Consider the following 19631-nt stretch of genomic DNA (forward strand, 5'->3'; position numbering starts at 1 on the left):
AAGCATGGCAGCCACGTGCCAGTACCCCAGCAGCTGGGGGCATGTCCTGGCCCAGAGGCAATGCTGTTGCAGTTGGTGCATGAAAGGTAGGTGGAACAATTGGCAGCTCTCCCCGCTGCTGTAGGGTGGAGTGGCTTCCAGCTGTAAGCATCACTGTCTTTTGTGGAAGAAAAGTGATTAAGGATGGGCTGAGCTTTCAGAACTCTGGCTCTGGGTGCCCATCTCACCTCTCCGTGTCCTTCTTACCCCATCCCATCTTCCCAAAATGCCCCATTGCCTGCAGCCCACGGTGTCCAGGCAAACGAACAGGGTGAGGTCTGCAGTGCAGGATCTCGTGCAGCAGGTACGGGACGAGTTAGGCGAGGTGGGGCTTTGGGCACGAAAATAACACTCCTGGCCCGCTCCTTGTATCCCAATTAGGGTGCCGGGTGGGGGGGGGTTCCCTCGCTGGGGGAATCCCCCTCCTGTGACGTCTTCAGAAATCCAGCCCCGCGCGCATCCAGCAGCCTGATTGGCTGCACCGAATTGGCTCCGCCCCCTCTGCGAGTGAGGCGGACCCCGACGTGACCACGCCCCCTTTCTTCCTTCCTGATCTCCTATTGGCTGCTGAGCCGTCGCTCCGGCCCTGCGCACCCCGGGACACTGGCCTGCTGCCGCCCAGCGCTGCTCGGTGCTGCGCTCCGATGGATCACTGCAGTCCAGTGCGACCTCACTGCACCCAATGCGACCTCACTGCACCGCGCTGAACCCCGGTGCAACCTCATCGTGCCCCAACACTACAGCCTCTTTGCAACCTGCTACATCCTCTGCACTTCCTATCTGCAGCCCCACTGCATCTCGAGCCTTCTGCACCCCCACAACACCCCTCTAAGCCCTAGGCTTAGCGTTAGGATTACAGTTAGGGTAGCGCTGCATTGCACTGCATTGCATGTCATTGCAATCCACTGTATTGCATTTGGGTTAGGATTGAGCTTTGTTTCATTGTGTTGCATTGCACTGCATTGCGTTGCTTTGGATTTTTTTTGCATTTCATTTAAGTTCATTAGACTACACTGCATTTCACTGCATTCTCACTGCCCCCACCCACACGTCAAGTGTCATCTCCTGCCTGGAAGATGTCCCTTCTCCATGCCGGGTGAGCCTGTGTGCCTCTGTGCCCTGGGATGGTGGCGCAGCCTGTTGGAAACAGAGACCAGAGCACAGAGCAGGACTTGAGAGTGTCCCCATCGGGGGTGGCAGTGTCACGGAACCACTGCATGTGACGCAGGGAAGAGTGCCACTAGAGGTGATGGACTTCCCCAGCACGGCTCGCCCCCGCTGGGCTGGGAGCCAGGTGTTGGAGAGGTGACAGTGGCACCATCCAAGTTCCACCCATGGGTGCACATCGGCCCAGGGGAGTTTCTGGGAGGCTTTAAATAGAGCAGTTCCCCTTCCGCTCAACTCGAAACCTTGAGTACGGGGGGAAATAATTGGTCAATTGGCACTGCTGATACAAAAGCTATTTTTAATGTTACTAAAATCTGTGTCTTCTATAAACATCTAAAATCCCCAGAGCTCCTGTTATAAAGATTTGTGCCACAAGCACACTCACGGCAGGGTGCAGCCAGAGCCAGGAGATGCCCGGCACTCCTCTTTGGGATCTGGGGAAGCACAAGGCAGCCCAGAGAGCAGTGGCACTGGGGGGCTGCCCCCGAAAAGGGGAATGTGCAGAGCACCATGGCCGGTTGGGGCTTGTGGACGGAGCAGCAGCTGGTGCAAGGTCTCACCCACCTGCACCAGGCTGTGTGAGAGGAGGTGGAGGTGGGAGACGGTATCGCTGGCGAGGCTCTCCAGCAGCGCCTGCTGCTGTCGCGACGTCTGCAGAATCTGCACCAGCAGCTGCTGCACACTCTGCAGCAGGCCGGCCACGCCACAGCCTGCAGTGGGAAGGGGGTCAGGGGCAGTCCAGCCTCACTGTGCATCCACAGGGGTCTGCGGGCATGACCTACCTTGCAGGCTGGCGTCCGACACATCCTCACTGGCTGCTGTCTGCTCGCAGGGTCTGGGAGAGCCGGGGGCTGCAGTGGGCATTGACAGCACAATGTTCCCTTCTCCCGTCCCTAGGGATGTCTCAATGGGGAAACCTGCACCAGAGTTTGGCATGGGGGTCGCAGTGGGACTGTGTGGCCACTGAGTCCCCTGCTCAGCCCCCGCTGCCAGGGCTCAGATCCCTGCTCCAACTTAGCACATAGTAGAGGGCACAAGTTCTTACCTGCCTTCTGCTCAGCACTTTCCTGCTTCAGGACAGTCTGGCTGCCTGCAGGAAGCAGATGCAAAGTGTCACCAAGGACTGTTTCTCCCTCCAGGATGCCTGAGCTCGGTGGCCAGGGGACGATACTCACCCACGATGGGAAGGAGAGGGATGCAGTGAGTGGTGTCTGCAATAAGAACTGCATCAGAGTCTGCTGGCAGGGTCGAGAGAGGGAACCAGGGCAGGGGAAGCCTTACTTGGGACAGATGTGGGGTCAGGCACTGCTCCAGCGATATGCTCCCCGCAGGCTGCAGAGAGAGAGCAGAGAGGAGACACAGGGTCTGTTGGGACCTGCTGGAAACAGCACAAGCCTGGGATCTGCCCTGCTGCACGGCCAGCCCGGCGTGCCCTAGCCACAGCTCCCCATCACCCTGTGGGGCCTCAAAGTGTCTCATGAGCTAGAAACAAAAGCAGGAGTCACTCACCCACCACTGCAATGCAGCCACCTCTGGGCTAGAAGGCAGCAACCGCGCAGCGGTGCACAGCCATGCTACGCAACAGATTAGGACTGGAAGTGAAGGAGAATCCCACATCCACTTGAAACTGCAGGGGGAATTTAGGGAGACAATGTAATTACCCAGTGCAGATGTTGGCTGGGTGCAGGGGTTCACTCCCCCCTGTTATTGGGGGCCTGGGGACAAAGCAGGCTGGGGCTCCTGTTTGGAGGAAGCTGTTTCACCCCGATGACTGCTGGCTCAGGGAACAGCAACTGCTGCTTCCACCTGCCCACACCACCCAGGCATGCAGCCTGCATCACCTCAGTGCCAATCCCTGTGAGCACCCTTCAGGCTGCATGCAGGTGGAGATGCTCCCAGCTCTGGCCCTCGCCCTCAGTCCTATATTCTCTGAAGTTCTGCATTTTTCCTGCAGCTAAAGGCAGGGTCTGCACATTCTGCAGTGCTGTACAGCTGCAAGAGCCTCCTGGGCTGCAGCAGGACTTCATCCCTGCCAGCTGCATGAGCAGCCAGCAGTCCCAAGACTGGGTCAGGGCTGGGAAACTCCTTGTGCCCCACATCCTCATGCTCTGGGGCCGTTCCCAAAACCTCTATCCATGCACATCCCTACCGACAAGTCCATCCTGGGAGCACCCCTAAGACCCCTCTTCCCATCATGCTGGCGCGGGCATGGGCTGGAGCCGTGGCCGTGCAGCCCGGTGTGATGGGGCAGAGTGGTACTTACAGCTCTCCGGCTCATCCTTCACATGCCACAGCAGCGGAGACAGCAGCATGCCCTGGGAATCTGCAGAGAGGAGCTTCAGCAAACAGGAACTGAGGGTTCCCACAGCCCAATAGCCCCACTCTAGGTACCTGGTGGCACTGGTGAGGATGGAGAGCAGGTGGCAGGGATCGATCTGCGCCTCCTGGGAGGCAGCTTCCCCAGGTCTGGAAGAAGAGAAAAAGCTCTAGCTCTACCCTGGCTGTGCACCCACCCTTCCCACAGCCCCGGCACCCACCCAGCAGACGCCGCTCGCGGAAAACCGGTCGACCGGCAGCCTTCCAGATGCTCTTCATGGTTCGGTAGTGCGGAGGCAGACGGGGGGAGTGGAGTCCGGCTCTGCGTCGCGTCTCCCGCTCCGAGTGGAAAGCTTGCTTAAGTGCCTTCCACTTGGAGCGGCACTGGGCCACGCTACGGCTGTAGCCGGCCGCCGCCAGCCCGCGAGAGATCTGCTGCCACAGAGCCTCGTTGGGCCGAGAGGTGGAGGCCATCAGTAGGGCGGCCTCCCCCGAGCCCCCCACCAGCGCCAGCAGGCTGCCGACCTCCGCCTGCGTCCAGGCTCGCCCCCGGGGCATGGCGCGGAGGGAGGCCCCGGTCAGCGGGGGGCTGCACCGGGAGCCACGCTGGGGATGGGACCCACCGGGGACCGCGCACCGAGGATGGCGGCGGGAGCCGCACCGGGAGCCGCACCTGGGTCCACCGGGAGCCACACTGGGAATTGCACCGGGAGCTGCCGGGAGACGCCGGGAGCAGCAAGGAGCATGTGCAGCCCCGGGAGGAGCCGCTGGGAAACGTAGTCCTGGTGCGGCGGGGCGTGCGCGTCCCTCGAGCATCCATCCCCCACTGATCTCCGCGCCGGCAGGGATCGTGGCTCCGGGGAGGAACTGGCAGAACCCTAATTCTAACCCTCACCCTAACCGTCAAACAGTAGCCCCAGCAGCTTCATCCAGCCCCGACCGCGCTGGGTAGCTCAGCCCCAGGGCACCGCGGGGATGCCCGTCGGGGCAGCCCTCAAGATGAGGGGGAGGGGAAGGAGCACCCCATCCCCCGGCTTTCCAGGGCTGAGATGCAGCTGCAGCCCCATGCAAAAGAGGTGGCAGAAACCATCTCTGCACACGCCCCCATCACCCTGCTGCTCGGGAGAGAGCCTCGTGTCCTGCTCTTAGAGGTTCCCCTCACTTCCCAGAGCAGGCAGAGCAGCCTTGAGAGTATTTCACACCTCCAGCCCTCTCAGTCGGCGCTGCGGGTGCGGGGTTCCTTTGTCCCACGGTGCCAGCCTGCACCCCCTGGGGCTGTCACCCAGCTGGTGTCTCCGGGGACTTCACCAGGAAGTGACACTTTCCATTTCGTGTCACACTCGGCTGCCACAGAGGGAGGCTGGGGAAAGGGGTTGCTGCTCCCCCCCATAGCTGTGGGGCGCACAGCGAGAGAGAGGGAAGGATGGAAGGGGATGTCATGTATGCTGAGCTGCGCCTGCCCCCTGCACCAGGTAAGGGCACACTGCTCTCCATCCTTCTTGCCAGAAGCACCCCCACCCTTCCCTACTGCTCTCCTCTCCTCTCCTGCAGATCCTCTTGCCCCATTCCCACACTGCGAACAGCCTGCTGGTGGAGCCGGGGGGCTGCACGCTGCTGCAGCCTGCTGCGTGGCACAGTGCACGTAGGCACCTGCTCTGCTGCCTTCTCTGTGCCATGTTTTCATTTCGTGTCAACATTCTGTCATCTTTTGGGGACAGAGCATGAGGGAGGCCCCTGCCTGCAGTGACCAGATATAAGGGTGTGATGGGGGGGTTCCCTGTCGTTGTCACTCAGCCCCAAATGGCATTCCCTCTTTTAGCCCCTGTGCAGACGGCGCGGATGTCCTGGCACTGGACAGCCATCGGCCTTGGAGCCCTGTCCCTGCTGCTCCTACTGGCACAGATCATCCTCGTTGGATTGAGCTTCCATTGTGAGTGCCTCTGTGTCCCCCTCTCTGCCCAGGGGCTTGGAGTCTTGGTTGGTACCATGGTTCTGTGTGCACCTCCTGCTTGCTCTGTGTGTCTTCCTGCATGGGACAGAGTGAGCTGCAGGTCTGTGGGCTCTGGGGCAAAAAGTAAAAGATGAAGGTAAACCCCCTTCATTTGCTGGAGAGAAAGGCAGGAGGGTATGGGACAATGTGGGCTTGGGGATGACACCAGGACATCTTGCTCTGTCACCTGGTGGTGGTGTGAAGACAGGATGAGATGCTGAAACCAAAAGGCAGAAACACTTTCTCCAAAAGCCAGCTGTGTGACCCGTTTCCAGCTGCAGCAATGTTGACCAGCTTGGAAGGCATGTCAACAAAAATTGGAGATGCTACTGTGCTCTCTCCTCTTTTGCAGATTTAGCCCGACAGGCGAGCTGCTGCCATGGTCCCCAGTGCATGGAGAACCTCAACTCTGGGCTACAGGCTTTGCAAGGTAGGAGAAAGGCGAGTTTGGGGTCCTCTCTGCAGGGTTGGTGGCATCCTGTCTGTCTTCTGACACTTCAGTGCCACCCACCACAGGCTGTGTTTGTACACAGGGAGCTGCCAGTTCTGCCCAGTTGGCTGGCTGTGGCATGCAGGGCACTGCTATTACTTTTCCTCAGCCAAAAGGAGCTGGGAGCAGAGCAAGGAGGACTGCTGCTCTAGGGGAGCACAGCTGGCCATCATCCAAACCAACAGCACACTGGTGAGTACCCGGTTGGCTGCTCCAACCTCACCATGGTCATTGGATGACATCAGTGTCTCCCAGTGATCTTCCAGTGCCTAAAATCCAGCTGGGATCTGGATGCTGTGCCAGAGCCAAGTGGCTGCAGCTGGGTGTCCCTGAGGAATTCATGCCTATCTCCTCCTGTGCAGGCTTTCCTGACACACGTGTCCCATATGGATGTTTTCCATGTGGGCCTGAAGCGGAGCCTTTCTGGGTTTGAATGGAAATGGCTGGATGGCACTACGCTGAAGAGGTGAGTGCTGCAAGAGGTTGGAGAGGTAATGGAGGGGACAGCCAGCCTGCAGGCAGGGATGCGCTCCCTGGCTCAGCCCCCTGCCTCTCATTCTTCCTATCTCTTCCCACTCCCTCCAAACAGGCTCTTCCGAATCCAACGCTCCACCAGCTCCTTCCTGGCCTGTGGCAGAGTGTCAGGATCAGGGCTGTCTGGTGGTGACTGTAGGGAAGCCCATGGCTGGATATGCGAGAAAAGTGCAGTCAACCTGCAGTGGCTGCAGTCCTCACCACCTGCTTTCCTCTGGGGAAACACCACCTATACTTGTGCAGGGCCCTGATGACCATGGGGACAGCCAGTGCCCAGCACCCACCCCTGCCTGCCACGTAGCCAGGGCACTGACTCTGTATTCACAGCTGTTCGTCCCTCTCCTTTGTTTATTGCACGTTGCTAATAAACTTTGACACTCACACTCTGGATGGCGTTGGGGTTTAGGGTTGGGATTCAGAGCTAGCATGGGTACAAATGTCCCCATGCCTGGTGGGAGGTGGAACAGGTCCTGTGTGGACTGGGGCAGATGCTCTTATGTCCATCCTCCCCATGTGGGAGCAGACAAGCAGCTCAGTGAGGGCATTCCTGGGTGCTCCCCACGCTGGCTGCTACCTGAACATGGAACTGGTGATGCAATGGGGAAGAGAACATGGGGGAAAGCCAGGTCCTTCTGTGGCCAAGGCTATGGGGCTACTGGTGCCACACAATGGTGGTGTGGTTTAACTCCACAGGCAACTCAGTAACTCACAATGCTTTGCTCACTCCCACCCTCCAGGGGGAAAACAGTCTGACCTCCCTTCCAGTCTGAGCCATTCTCTTTTCTATGATTCTATGATGTGATGCTGAACAAGGCAGAAAGTGCTGTGCAGGAACAGAGCAGTGCTTTTGCCCTCTGCACAGGATCAGCATTGGAAAGGAAACCACATTTTGCAAATCAGTCAATTACTTCTGCTTTCCTGTAAATCAAGAACTTTCCCCACCCTACACTTGATCATAAGTTACCATCTGACTGAAGTGAGTAGAAGTCAAATTTGCTGGCCTGTTCCTGTCTGGGGCAGAGCCACCAGCAGCCCCATGGCCCAGAGCGTGCTCTACGCCGACCTGAGATTCGCCAAGGGGCCAGGGGGCCACGGCACAACCAGCCAGGCGCTGGAGGCAGGTAAGAGTCATGGGGACCTCACACCTCCCCACATGGCCAGCATCATCACCCATCGCTGCCCGCCCTTCCTCCCACAGCCAGCGTGGACGACACAGACAGCCCCTATGAGAACGTTGTTCCGGGATCAGCACCTGTGGGGACAGCAGGGGAAGGGACCCAGCACAGCCCAGGTAAGTGTCCGGAGGGGGCCAGGGATGGGGATGGGGATGGGGACAGGGGCCCCGCTGCCCCCAGCAGCGTGGGTGACTCGTGGCTGCTGGTGTGTCTTGCAGGGCACTGGTCCCGGCGGTGCTGTGTCCCTGCGGGGCTTCTGGCAGTCAGCCTGATGCTCTTGGTGGCCCTGGTGACCCTGGGGACCTGCTGTGAGTGTGGACGGCGTGGCTGGGGAGGGAGTGGTGAGGCAGGACGGGGGCCAGAAGGAGCTCAGGGCTGGGGTGGTGCAGCTTCTCACTGGGCTGCGCCATGCTGCCTGCACCGCATGTGCTGCCTGCATCTTCCAGTGCTGCCTGCATCTTCCAGTACTGCCTGCATCTTCCAGTACTGCCTGCATCTTCCAGTGCTGCCTGCATCTTCCAGTGCTGCCTGCATCTTCCAGTGCTGCCTGCATCTTCCAGAACTGCCTGCATCTTCCAGTACTGCCTGCACTGGGAGTGCTGCCTGCATCTTCCAGTACTGCCTGCATCTTCCAGTGCTGCCTGCATCTTCCAGTACTGCCTGCATTTCCAGTACTGCCTGCACTGAGTGCTGCCTGCATCTTGCAGTACTGCCTGCATCTTCCAGAACTGCCTGCACTGCATGTGCTGCCTGTGTTAGCCTCCCATGGATTACTATTACTTCCTATTGCTTCCCAGTACCTCCCACTGTCTCCCATCCCTTTTTGTTGCATTCCATTCATTCCCATTGCCTCTCACTTCTTTCTTCTACCTCCATTTTCCTCCCTCTTATCTCCTATTAATTTCCACTGCCTTCCATTGGTTGCCATAACTTTTCAGTTGCCTCCTATTTCTCCCCACAGACTCCCATTGACTTTGCTTTCCCATAGATTTCTCACTGTTTCCCATTGCATATCGTTACCTTCCACTGGTTTCCATTGCTTCCCATTGCTTGCCAATTGCTAAATCAGTATCCTCTACCTTTCAGCTCTCTTCTGTGTTCTTTCTACTGCCTCTTATTGGCCCCATTTTTTCCTATTGCCTCCCATTGCCTTCCATTGCCTTCCCGCTACTTCTCACTTCTTTCCATTTAAGTCCTTTGTTCTCTGTTGCTTACCATTCCCCTCCACTTCACTTCCCATTTCCTATTCACTGCCTTCTACTGATTTCCACCATCTTTCATTATTTCCATCACCTCCCATTGCCTTCTAGTTTTCTTCCTCGTGTCTCCCAATGTGTGTTGCCTTATGTTAACCACTGTTGGCTGCTCCCTGCCTTCCATTGCTCCATGTTGATTCCCACCACATTCTCACTGACTTTCTCCCACTCTCTCCCACTGCCTTCCTCCACCTCTCATTTATTCTCATTGAATCACAGTGCATTACCATTGACATACTACTCTTTTCTACTGCCTTACTTTTGTCAATCATTGATTTCTACTGCCACCCATTGCTTTCTAGTTGACTTCCCCTTGCTTCCCACTGCGTTCCCATTACATGCCATCAATTCTCATGACTGTCCAAATGAATTCCCTTTGCCTCCATCCCCCTTGACTCGCCTGTATTGCCCTGCCTGCCCCGCTCCCAGCCATGACCCACACCCCCTGCTCAGGCTGCCCCATCCCCATGCTCCAGCTCACTTTGTCCCATCCACAGACTGGCAGGTGAACCACCAGCTGCAGAACGTATCCAGGGAGCAGGCCACTGAGCGCGGCCACTTCTCACAGGAGGCACAGGTGTGGAAGCAGAGCCTGAGGCAGACACAGCAGGAGCTGGCATGGGTGCAAGAGGAGCTGCAGCAAGCATGGCAGGCGGCCCACCGCAGTCAGCAGGAGCTGGCCAGGCAGGATGTCGAGCTGGTGCGTGTCTCAGGGGCCCTGAATGCAACCCAGAGGGAGCTACAGGACGTGCAGGGGAAGCTCAGTGCCGTCGAGCAAGCAGCGAGCAGCCTGCGTGTCTGCCTGAATGCAGGTATGGGCACAGCGCAGTGGGGAGGGGGCAGTGCCTGAGGGGTGCGGGGCCCACGTCTGCAGGCGGCCAGCAGCTGAGCTGTGCTGCTGTCTCCAGACTGCTGCCCCTCGGGCTGGCTGCTCTACCGTGGCAAGTGTCTCTTCATCTCGGCGGTGAAGAAGAGCTGGTGGGAAAGCCATAGGGATTGTGTGAAGAAGTCTTCCCATCTGCTGATCCAAGATGAATGGGAGTCGTGGATGCTGCCGGTAAGTATGGGGGCTGCAGCTCCACAGCAGGATGCCCCCTATTGCCTGCTGCCACCTTCCTGGCATACGGGCTGCTGGGAACACAGGTGGTCCCAGTGCTCCTGGCCACTGAACATTGGGCTTGACAGATTCTCTTCCCACAGCAGTTTTTGCAAACAGGTGGTGCCAGATACTGGATTGGAGGACAATACTGGCCATCAGATATTCAGAAGCTGAATAAGAAGCCACATAACATGTAAGTCAGTAATGTCCCTCTTGGCCAGCCAGGGTTAGATGTACCACACCCTGCCTGGCTCTGTCCCTGACCAAGGAAGGATGTTCTGGTGGGAACAACTCTGGCTCTTCTGCTTTGCTGAAAGGACCTGGTGGCAGACAGCAGGCTGGGGACATCACCAAATATGTCAGCCTGTAACCTCTCACCTGCTTCTTCAATTCTAGGGGAGAGCTTACTTACTGTGTAGCAACAGCCCATGGGATGATAGACCAGAAAAACTGCAGAGAGGATTATGCATGGATCTGTGAGCAAGCCCCACATATGAGCGGCGTATCAGAGAGCATCTTTTCTCTGCTTGCCAAAGAGTGATTCTGGCGCTCCTCCATCACAGAACTTGGAGACAGAAGCCATGGATACAAAAGGAAGACAGCCTTCCGGTTGGGCATGGCACCGTGCGTGTGGCTTGACATGGTCTGGGGAGGTAGATGGGGAAAGAGAGTGTTTTAAAATTTGCCTGTCTGTTTCTCACACTCACGCCCATCCTTGATACTTGACAATAAATTCAGGGCCTTCAGCATTTAATTCAAACTCTTCACAACCTGACATTCTGTTTAGTGAAGGTTGGTTTGTTCCTGGCAGCTGGAGCCTCAAAGCAGAGTCTCAACATCATACAAGCCTTGAGGAGATACACCGTACCCTGCTAGAGTTGATTGGTGCCCTAACAAGGTAAAAATGCTGATTAGAAACTCAGTCAGCAGCCACCTTCTTCGTAAATAAGTTCCTGGCCATATATGGACCTGGCTTATGTAACACGTGACTTTCTGGGTAACACTTTCCTGTGGTACCTCAATACCACCAAAGACATCCTTGAAAGAACCCCATATTAACACAGAACACGTGTAGTTGGCTTTTCAACCTGTCTCTTGGGTTGGTGATTTCATTCCTGGATCTTGATGACATGCTCGCAGTGCTCTGCCCTCTGGTCACGGCTCTCAGCCATGCCATACTGAGCTCTGCTCACAACCTCTGCAAGGCAGTCAATAAATCACCTCTTACACATTTTGAAGATGGCTATGATGGCCCCATTGGTGTTCCTAACCTGTCTGCCTTCACTTCACCCCAAACCACCCCCACTGACCATGTTCCTCATTGCCACATCTCCATGGTTCTTGGCTGCCCACAGGGACCGTGAATCCACCAGCTTCCTGGGCAGCCTGTGCAGGTGCATCACAATTCTTGTGGAGAAGAAATTTTTTCCTGTATCCAACCTGAATACCCCACAAATCCAATATGATATCACCATGAAAGACTGGCTATGGGACAAGGGGACATGTGTGCAGATCAAGGAGCAGGAAAACGTTGGTAAAAGTGTCCGCATGCATGTGAGAGAGGGGAATGAGGTGTATTTTTCATAAGCCTTGCTTTAAAATACAGGCAGTTCTCCAGAACATTTTCTCCATGCTTTGCCACATGTTGGAAAGAATGCATACACAGCACTGGGATATTTCTATGGGCAGCCCCGCTGCTGTCCCCCAGGCCTGTAATATGGAGGGGCTGGCAGCAGGGTCAGTCCTCGGTCAGGAGAGGAGTGAGGCTCTCAGTCACGCTGCTCAGCTTTGGGGGCTGCTCACAGATCCATGGGTAAAGCCTCCAGCATGATAAGCTCTGCATTTTCCCGGCTACTAACAGTGCACAGTCTTCACTGTAATCATACCTAGGAGACAGGACACATGTCAGAGAAGCAGGGAAAGCATACACCGCCTGCACACAACCTCAAGTTCCTGCACTGAGGACACAGTGAAAGAAGAGTCTCCTTCCCGATAGTGGTTTTCTCTGACCAAGTCCATTCTACTACCAAGTGGACAAGCTTATGGATGGCACTGAACCATACACTAGGATATGATGCTGAATCTGAGCATCGCTTCCTGGGGAGCGTGGTGCTGTGCCCTACGAGTGGGCTCTGACTATAGCTGTTTGGAGCACCACTCTAAGGAGGAGCTCATGAGTTGAAAAGACACATCAGGGGTATGGGAAATAGGGTAACCTGCACTTCCAATGATTGGGCCAGGGACTGCTAGATATACGTGCAAAACAGCTTGCAGTCTCATATACAACTAACCTCTTTGCACTGTAAAACCCTTCTTTCTTGATCCAGTACATGGCACTGTTTGCTTGGAGAAAATTCTGTGAGGAAAGAACACGTTGAGTGCCTCCACCGTGCCTGGTAGTCAGGAGTGCTGGGACAGCCTGGGGGGCATCCTGCTGTGGAGCTGCAGCCCCCATACTTACCGGCAGCATCCACGACTCCCATTCATCTTGGATCAGCAGATGGGAAGACTTCTTCACACAATCCCTATGGCTTTCCCACCAGCTCTTCTTCACCGCCGAGATGAAGAGACACTTGCCACGGTAGAGCAGCCAGCCCGAGGGGCAGCAGTCTGGAGACAGCAGCACAGCTCAGCTGCTGGCCGCCTGCAGACGTGGGCCCCGCACCCCTCAGGCACTGCCCCCTCCCCACTGCGCTGTGCCCATACCTGCATTCAGGCAGACACGCAGGCTGCTCGCTGCTTGCTCGACGGCACTGAGCTTCCCCTGCACGTCCTGTAGCTCCCTCTGGGTTGCATTCAGGGCCCCTGAGACACGCACCAGCTCGACATCCTGCCTGGCCAGCTCCTGCTGACTGCGGTGGGCCGCCTGCCATGCTTGCTGCAGCTCCTCTTGCACCCATGCCAGCTCCTGCTGTGTCTGCCTCAGGCTCTGCTTCCACACCTGTGCCTCCTGTGAGAAGTGGCCGCGCTCAGTGGCCTGCTCCCTGGATACGTTCTGCAGCTGGTGGTTCACCTGCCAGTCTGTGGATGGGACAAAGTGAGCTGGAGCATGGGGATGGGGCAGCCTGAGCAGGGGGTGTGGGTCATGGCTGGGAGTGGGGCAGGCAGGGCAATACAGGCGAGTCAAGGGGGATGGAGGCAAAGGGAATTCATTTGGACAGTCATGAGAATTGATGGCATGTAATGTGAGTGTAGTACGAGGCAATGGGAAGTTAATGGGAAAGCACTGGAATTCAGAGGGAATTAATAGGGGGAATGGAAGGTAGTGGAAGTCAATGGAAATGCAATGGGAAACAACAAGAACATATAAAAGGCAAGGAGTAGCCAAAGGATGTAATGTAAGGGACTGGTAAGACAACTAGAAGGCAGTGGCAGGAGATGGAAACTAGTGGAGGAAAATGGGAAGGTAGTGGGAGGCAAGTAATGTAATGGTAATGTAAGGTAATGGTAATTAGTGAAAGGCAAGAGAAATTAACAGGAGGTGAATGGACGGAAAAGGGAAGTAAAACAAGGCAGTAGAAGGCTATGCAAATGAACAGAATGTAACAGAAAGCGATGGGAGACAATGAGAAGGTGATCAGACATATTGGGAAACAATGGGAAACAGTGGTAATCCATGGGAAGCTGCACAGGCAGCACATACAGTGCAGGCAGTGCAGAAAGTGCAGGTGGCACAGGCAGTGAAATGAATATACGCAGTGCAGGCTGCACTCACAGTGCAGGCAGTACTGGAAGATGCAGGCAGTACTGGAAGATGCAGGCAGCACTCCCAGTGCAGGCAGTTCTGGAAGATGCAGGCAGTACTGGAAGATGCAGGCAGTACTGGAAGATGCAGGCAGCACTGGAAGATGCAGGCAGTACTGGAAGATGCAGGCAGCACTGGAAGATGCAGGCAGTACTGCAAGATGCAGGCAGCACATGCGGTGCAGGCAGCATGGCGCAGCCCAGTGAGAAGCTGCACCACCCCAGCCCTGAGCTCCTTCTGGCCCCTGTCCTGCCTCACCACTCCCTCCCCAGCCACGCCGTCCACACTCACAGCAGGTCCCCAGGGTCACCAGGGCCACCAAGAGCATCAGGCTGACTGCCAGAAGCCCCGCAGGGACACAGCACCGCCGGGACCAGTGCCCTGCAAGACACACCAGCAGCCACGAGTCACCCACGCTGCTGGGGGCAGCGGGGCCCCTGTCCCCATCCCCATCCCCATCCCTGGCCCCCTCCGGACACTTACCTGGGCTGTGCTGGGTCCCTTCCCCTGCTGTCTCCACAGGTGCTGATCCCGGAACAACGTTCTCATAGGGGCTGTCTGTGTCGTCCACGCTGGCTGTGGGAGGAAGGGCGGGCAGCGATGGGTGATGATGCTGGCCATGTGGGGAGGTGTGAGGTCCCCATGACTCTTACCTGCCTCCAGCGCCTGGCTGGTTGTGCCGTGGCCCCCTGGCCCCTTGGCGAATCTCAGGTCGGCGTAGAGCACGCTCTGGGCCATGGGGCTGCTGGTGGCTCTGTTCTGTGCTGTCCCTGCTGCAGCCACCTGTTGCAGGGTGCAAAGTAGAAGTGAGGTGGTGTTTGCAGAAAGCTGACACTGTGTGGCTGTGGAGGAAACAACTAGTCACAGGGACCTGTACCCTGTCATTGGCCCTGCAATGCCAGAACTTCCCCTCCCACACCAGAGAACTGTCACGGTCCCCTGGATTTGTTGTCATTTTGAGCCAAGCCATGAAGTGCAGCAGGGTGAGGGCAGAGACTCACTTCTTGCGTTGGAGTGAGGGTGAGAAAAGGTTTATTGCACAGGGCTGATCCTGCCCCATGTGGACATGGCCCCTTACTGGGCTCTGTGGTAGGATCCAATAACTGTAATGAATAGAAGCATTTTTCTTTCTATCCTTAAAAGGGATTTCCACACTGCATATAGAATTTGTGCATCTCATGACATCCAGGGACTCCCCAGGAAGAGTAGTGCTGGTGGCTCTCATTGTCCTGTTCCAACCAGCATTTCTCTCCATCTACCGCTGGACACCACTCTCCTCTCTGCCAACAATGTGAGCAGGACATTTGGCCCAGGTCCTGAAGGGTCGTAATAAGTAGTCCCATTGCTGTCCCTTTAGAATCATAGGAATCATCTAGCCAAATGCTAATCCATCCCCACCGTGCTCACTGACCACGTCCTTCAGTACAACATCTCCACATTTCTTGGACCTCCACCCCTTGGGAAACCTCACTACCCTCCCTGTGAATACATTTTTCCTGATATCCAATCTGACCCTCCTCCATGCACCCCATCCCACCACTCTCATGGTGGCAGGCAGGAGAGTGGGACAGGTGGCACTTGTCCTTGGAAAATGTCACTCAGGTCCCCAGCCATCACTATGTCCTCCCTGGGCACGGGTCACCCCATGCCCAGCAGGATGTGCTCCATCTTCATGGCGATGGGGTGGGAGCTAACGAAACTTCGTCTTTGCACATTGTGGTGGGAGGAGATCCATATTCCTTGATGCACAAAGGGAAAATGCACACCATGAGCACCTTCAGTCCCCCGTGGAGCACTTCTGGCACTCCTGTGCGCAGCTCTGCTTTGGTCCTTCCCAGCCTTCGGGTGCAGCCCTGCTGTGTCTGTACTCACACCCTGGGCTGCCCGATACTGTCATGTGCCCAGGGGACTGTGAGCTCTCGGAGTGTGGGAGGGGATGTGCTGGTGGTGCTGGGCCAATGGCAGGGTGCTGGTCCCCACGGCTGTGCCTCGCTGGTCCCATCTGCTGTGATTCAGAGCCAAGTTCTGCTTCTGTAAGAGCTGGCCTCACTTCTCTTTTGTACACCAAGCCAGGGTGCAAAGACCACCCCAGAGAGTTGGGTGGAAGACAGCAGGACTCAGGGCTTGTCTGCATGGCCCAGGGAGTGCTCTACACTGACCTGAGGTTTGCCAAAGGGCCAAGGGGCCGTGGCACAGCCAGCCAGCCACTGGAAGCAGGTGAGAACCATGGGATCCTCACATCTCCCCATATAGCCAACATCATCACCTCATTGCTGTCCGACCTTCCTCCTACAGCCCTTGGTATGGATGAGGCTGAGAGTCCCCATGAGAACATCACACCAGAGCTGATGCCTGTGAGGACAGCAGGGGAAGGGGCCTGGCACAGTCCAGGTAAGTGCCTGGTTGGGATGGGGATGTGGGAGGTCATGATGTGGGCAGTGCATGTTGCTTCAGGGCACTTCCCATTCTCTCCTTGGAGAGAGGAAGAGCCCACACTGTGCCACCACGTTGCCACCATGCTGTCTGGGGCTGCCCAAGAAGTGACAGAGGGTGATGGATGGCCACTTGGTGTCTTGCAGGGTGCTGTTCCAGCCGGCGCTGTGTCCCTGTGGGGTTGGTGGCTGTCAGTCTACTGCTGCTGGTGGCCGCCATGGTGCTAGGGGCCTGCTGTGAGTGGGGACAGGTGGCATTGGGATATGGGGACGAGAGAGTGGTGAGGTAGGGGTGGGTGCCACAGACTATGCTCAAGAGCATGGAAGTAGGTTTGTCTGTCCCAGTTGCTCCAAGCTGCAACTTGTCCCTCGCACATTATGGGTATTTCCATTGGCTGCCATCAACCATACTCCTCGCTAGACTCCTCTTTCCTGCTCTCCTGCCCTGATCCTGCCCCAGCCTGCTCTGCTCCTACTCCAGCCCACCCTGCCAGATCCTGCCCAACTCAGTCCACATACTTCCCAGTCCACCCCATCCATTCCCACTCTGCGGTCGCCCACTGCTCTGCTTGCCCCATGCCGAGCCCTTTGCCTCCCACCCAGGCTGCCCCATCCCCATGTCCCAGCTCACCCTCCCTGTCCCCAGACTGGCAGGTGACTCGCCAGCTACAGGACACATCCCTGGAGCAGGTGGCCGAGCGCGGCCGCTTCTCACAGGAGGTGCGGATGCGAGACCAGAGCCTGGAGCAGATGCGACAGGAGCTGGCACAAGTGCGAGAGGAGCTGCAGCAAGCATGGCAACAGGGCAACAATAGCCAGCAGGAGCTGGGCAGGTGGGAGGCCGAGCTGGCGCATGTCTCAGGGGCCCTGGCTGCAACCCAGAAGGAGCTGAACAGCGTGCAGGGAAGGCTGAATGCTAGTGAGAGCACCGTGACCCTGCTGCGCTCCTGCACGGCTATAGGTATGGCCATAGGGCAGCCCCAGCATGCCTGTAGTATTGAAGTGTGGATGGTGGCTTTTCGGCCATGGGGTGGAGATGGGATGATCGAAAGGCTGAAGCTCTGCAGGAGTTGGGGTTCTGCAGACGCCAGTGAGTGCCTGAGCTGATCTGTGCCCCTGTCTCTAGACTGCTGCCCCTCAGGCTGGCTGCTGTACCGGGGAAAGTGCCTCTTCATCTCAACGGACAAGAAGACGTGGGATGACAGCAGGGCAGAGTGTGAGGAGCAGTACTCTCAGCTCCTGATCACCAAATCCTGGAGTCGCTGGACTGTGCCGGTAGGGAGTGAGAGCTGAGTGCCAGGGCATTGCAAAGCTGGGGGCATCCAACAACAAGGGGGCAGCACAAGAAAGATGTGGAACTCTCGGAGTGTGTCCAGAGGAGGGCCACTAAGATGATCAGAGGGCTGGAGCACCTCTCGTATGGAGAAAGGCTGAGAGAACTGAGCTTGTTCAGCTTGGAGAAAAGAAGGCTCCAGGGAGACCTTGTTGTGGCCGTACAATATTTAAAAGGAGAGTATAAACAGGAGGAGAAACGGCTGTTTACAAGGGTGGATAGTGATAAGACAAGGAAGAATGGTTTTAAACTAAGACAGGAGGTTTAGGTTGGATATTAGGAGGAAGTTCTTCACTCAGAGGGTGGTGGTGCACTGGAACAGGTTGCCCAAGGAGGCTGTGGATGCTCCATCCCTGCAGGCATTCAAGGCCAGGCTGAATGTGGCTCTGGGCAGCCTGGTCTTGTGGTTGGTGACCCTGTACAGAGCAGGGGGGTTGAAACTTGATGGTCGTTGTGGTCCATTTCAACCCAAGCCATTCTATGATTCTCTGAGTCTATAATTCTATGATTCTATGATTCCTGGAGCTGGTGTGGGGCTGGGATTGTTCGAGATCTGAGGGAAGATAAAGGCTCTGCAGCCTCTAAATCCCATGGAAGTGTCAAAAGGCCCTTTTGCCCTTCTCCAGAGCTTCCTGAAGAATGCAGACATCGCGTACTGGATCGGGCTGCAGAAGAGCAGGTACCCCTGGTACGAATATGACTGGCTGGAGGAAGAGCCAGATGGTGAAGGGCTGACAGACGCCTGGTTCTGGGTGGACGGCTCGCTTTATGAGAGGTACCCCGTGCTCACATCCCCCCTCCTCTGGTGAGGCTTGATGAAACACTTTACATCCTTTCAGTAGCCAATATGTGAGTGCTGGGCTGAGACGCTCAGAGCCCATGCAACGGGAAAGCTGAACCTTGTGCCCATAGGATGTGGAGAGAAGGGACGAAGGAACCCGCACATTTTAGTGGGGTCTAAGCAAAATGGTTGAGCCCCGTCCCTATCTCCCACACACCACCGTCGTCCTCCTGGAGGGGAAATCATCGCTCCCTCCCCATCACGTGTGCCACCAGCCTGGCTCACATCTGCTTCCTCTTGTGGTGTCTGAAACTAGTGAGGAGGAACAGCCCCGTCTGCTGAGCCCCTGCCTGCCCTTGCACTCTGAGCACACCGGGAGCACCTCCGGGGCGAGATGCTGCCGGTGTGGGGCAGCCCAGCAGGTGCTCCTGGTATGTCCCCATGCAGACCTTGGCAGCCGAAGTCCAACGGGTCATGTGCCGTCATCAGCCGTGGGAACATCAAACCGGCGCAGTGTGAGGGGCCAGACGACCTGCACCTCTGGATCTGCGAGAAGGCAGCAGGGCCCAGCTCCCCGTTCATGTGACGAGAGCAGTGACACGGCCGGCTCACCCCATGGTGCGCAAGGAAGGCAGCAAAGGGGAAAGATGGGGAAAACCCCGTCCCAGCCCCACTCAGCACATCCTTCCCTTTCAGCGCCCGCATCCTCTCTGCTTCAGCTTTCACGCAGCACATGAGCCCAAGGATGGAGCTACCGCCGGAGTTGGCACCGATTAGAGTAGGGCAGTGACCTTCAGGATGGCACCGTGTGGCCATGCACTTCCAAAGCAGCATCCTGCGCCAGACATTTTGCAAGACAAATCATTGGGAATTTAAATAGCTGCCACGCACGTGCAGAATAGCCCCGGTTTATGTTCAGCCTGGCGAGAGCAGAGGAAGTTGTGTTCTATTACGGGGTTGCGCGTTCCATATTTAGTTGATTAATTGGTATGTAAATCTTTTTGCTTGAAGAGCACAAGGCTGTTAAAAGCATTTTAGAGGTGCACGTGTTGCTCCACGTTGTCCGCTGGCTGACCCCATATTGTAGCAAATAAACAGACAAAGCTTGTCTGCTGCTTGCTTTCTTCTTTACTGCTAAGACAAAGACTCCACAATGCAAATCCAGTGATCATAGAATCATAGAATCATTAAGGATGGAAAGGACCACTAAGATCATTTCACACAAATGTCAGCCCATCCCACCATGCCCACTGAATGTGTCAAAAAACTACCAT

The 19631-nt window shown here is 56.5% G+C and overlaps 5 protein-coding genes across 7 annotated transcripts; 3 read left to right on the forward strand and 2 right to left on the reverse strand.

Moving 5' to 3' along the window:
• Window positions 1-1487: 1487 nt before the first annotated feature.
• Window positions 1488-4459, reverse strand: LOC128074458 (uncharacterized). The gene is given in 9 exon segments (XM_052670315.1): window positions 1488-1916; window positions 1989-2123; window positions 2252-2296; window positions 2382-2417; window positions 2488-2538; window positions 3470-3529; window positions 3598-3672; window positions 3744-4110; window positions 4112-4459. Coding segments are annotated over 9 exon segments (1329 nt in total). The 5' UTR covers window positions 4343-4459; the 3' UTR covers window positions 1488-1587.
• Window positions 4460-4565: 106 nt separating this feature from the next.
• Window positions 4566-7245, forward strand: LOC128074459 (killer cell lectin-like receptor subfamily G member 1). The gene is made up of 6 exons (XM_052670316.1): window positions 4566-4994; window positions 5342-5452; window positions 5865-5942; window positions 6046-6194; window positions 6365-6468; window positions 6592-7245. Exons 1-6 carry the CDS (start codon window positions 4946-4948, stop codon window positions 6785-6787), a joined length of 687 nt encoding a protein of 228 aa, XP_052526276.1. The 5' UTR covers window positions 4566-4945; the 3' UTR covers window positions 6788-7245.
• Window positions 7246-7420: 175 nt separating this feature from the next.
• On the forward strand, window positions 7421-10826 carry LOC128074366 (B-cell differentiation antigen CD72-like). 3 transcript variants are annotated; one of them, XM_052670141.1, is made up of 7 exons: window positions 7421-7657; window positions 7735-7827; window positions 7930-8019; window positions 9465-9779; window positions 9876-10024; window positions 10168-10259; window positions 10463-10826. In XM_052670141.1, exons 1-7 carry the CDS (start codon window positions 7573-7575, stop codon window positions 10605-10607), a joined length of 969 nt encoding a protein of 322 aa, XP_052526101.1. In that variant the 5' UTR covers window positions 7421-7572; the 3' UTR covers window positions 10608-10826. The 3 variants fall into 3 exon arrangements, with proteins under 3 accessions (XP_052526101.1, XP_052526099.1, XP_052526100.1); XM_052670139.1 differs by having other exon boundaries at window positions 7509-7657; window positions 10171-10259; XM_052670140.1 differs by lacking the exon at window positions 7930-8019 and having other exon boundaries at window positions 7509-7657.
• A 92-nt stretch (window positions 10827-10918) lies between these two features.
• Window positions 10919-14645, reverse strand: LOC128074367 (B-cell differentiation antigen CD72-like). The gene is made up of 7 exons (XM_052670142.1): window positions 14465-14645; window positions 14295-14387; window positions 14103-14192; window positions 12773-13087; window positions 12528-12676; window positions 12358-12422; window positions 10919-11952 (listed from the first exon to the last, which is right to left on the reverse strand). Exons 1-7 carry the CDS (start codon window positions 14547-14549, stop codon window positions 11805-11807), a joined length of 945 nt encoding a protein of 314 aa, XP_052526102.1. The 5' UTR covers window positions 14550-14645; the 3' UTR covers window positions 10919-11804.
• Window positions 14646-15226: 581 nt separating this feature from the next.
• Window positions 15227-19465, forward strand: LOC128074365 (B-cell differentiation antigen CD72-like). Its single transcript, XM_052670138.1, has 8 exons — window positions 15227-16028; window positions 16107-16202; window positions 16391-16480; window positions 16890-17204; window positions 17370-17518; window positions 18203-18351; window positions 18805-18975; window positions 19054-19465. The coding sequence occupies exons 1-7, from the start codon at window positions 15707-15709 to the stop codon at window positions 18941-18943; spliced, it is 1260 nt and encodes a 419-aa protein (XP_052526098.1). The 5' UTR covers window positions 15227-15706; the 3' UTR covers window positions 18944-18975; window positions 19054-19465.
• The last annotated feature ends 166 nt before the right edge of the window (window positions 19466-19631 follow it).

This window comes from Tympanuchus pallidicinctus, unplaced genomic scaffold (assembly GCF_026119805.1).
Source record: "Tympanuchus pallidicinctus isolate F22 unplaced genomic scaffold, pur_lepc_1.0 scaffold9, whole genome shotgun sequence".
In the NCBI taxonomy this organism is placed as follows: Eukaryota; Metazoa; Chordata; class Aves; order Galliformes; family Phasianidae; genus Tympanuchus; species Tympanuchus pallidicinctus.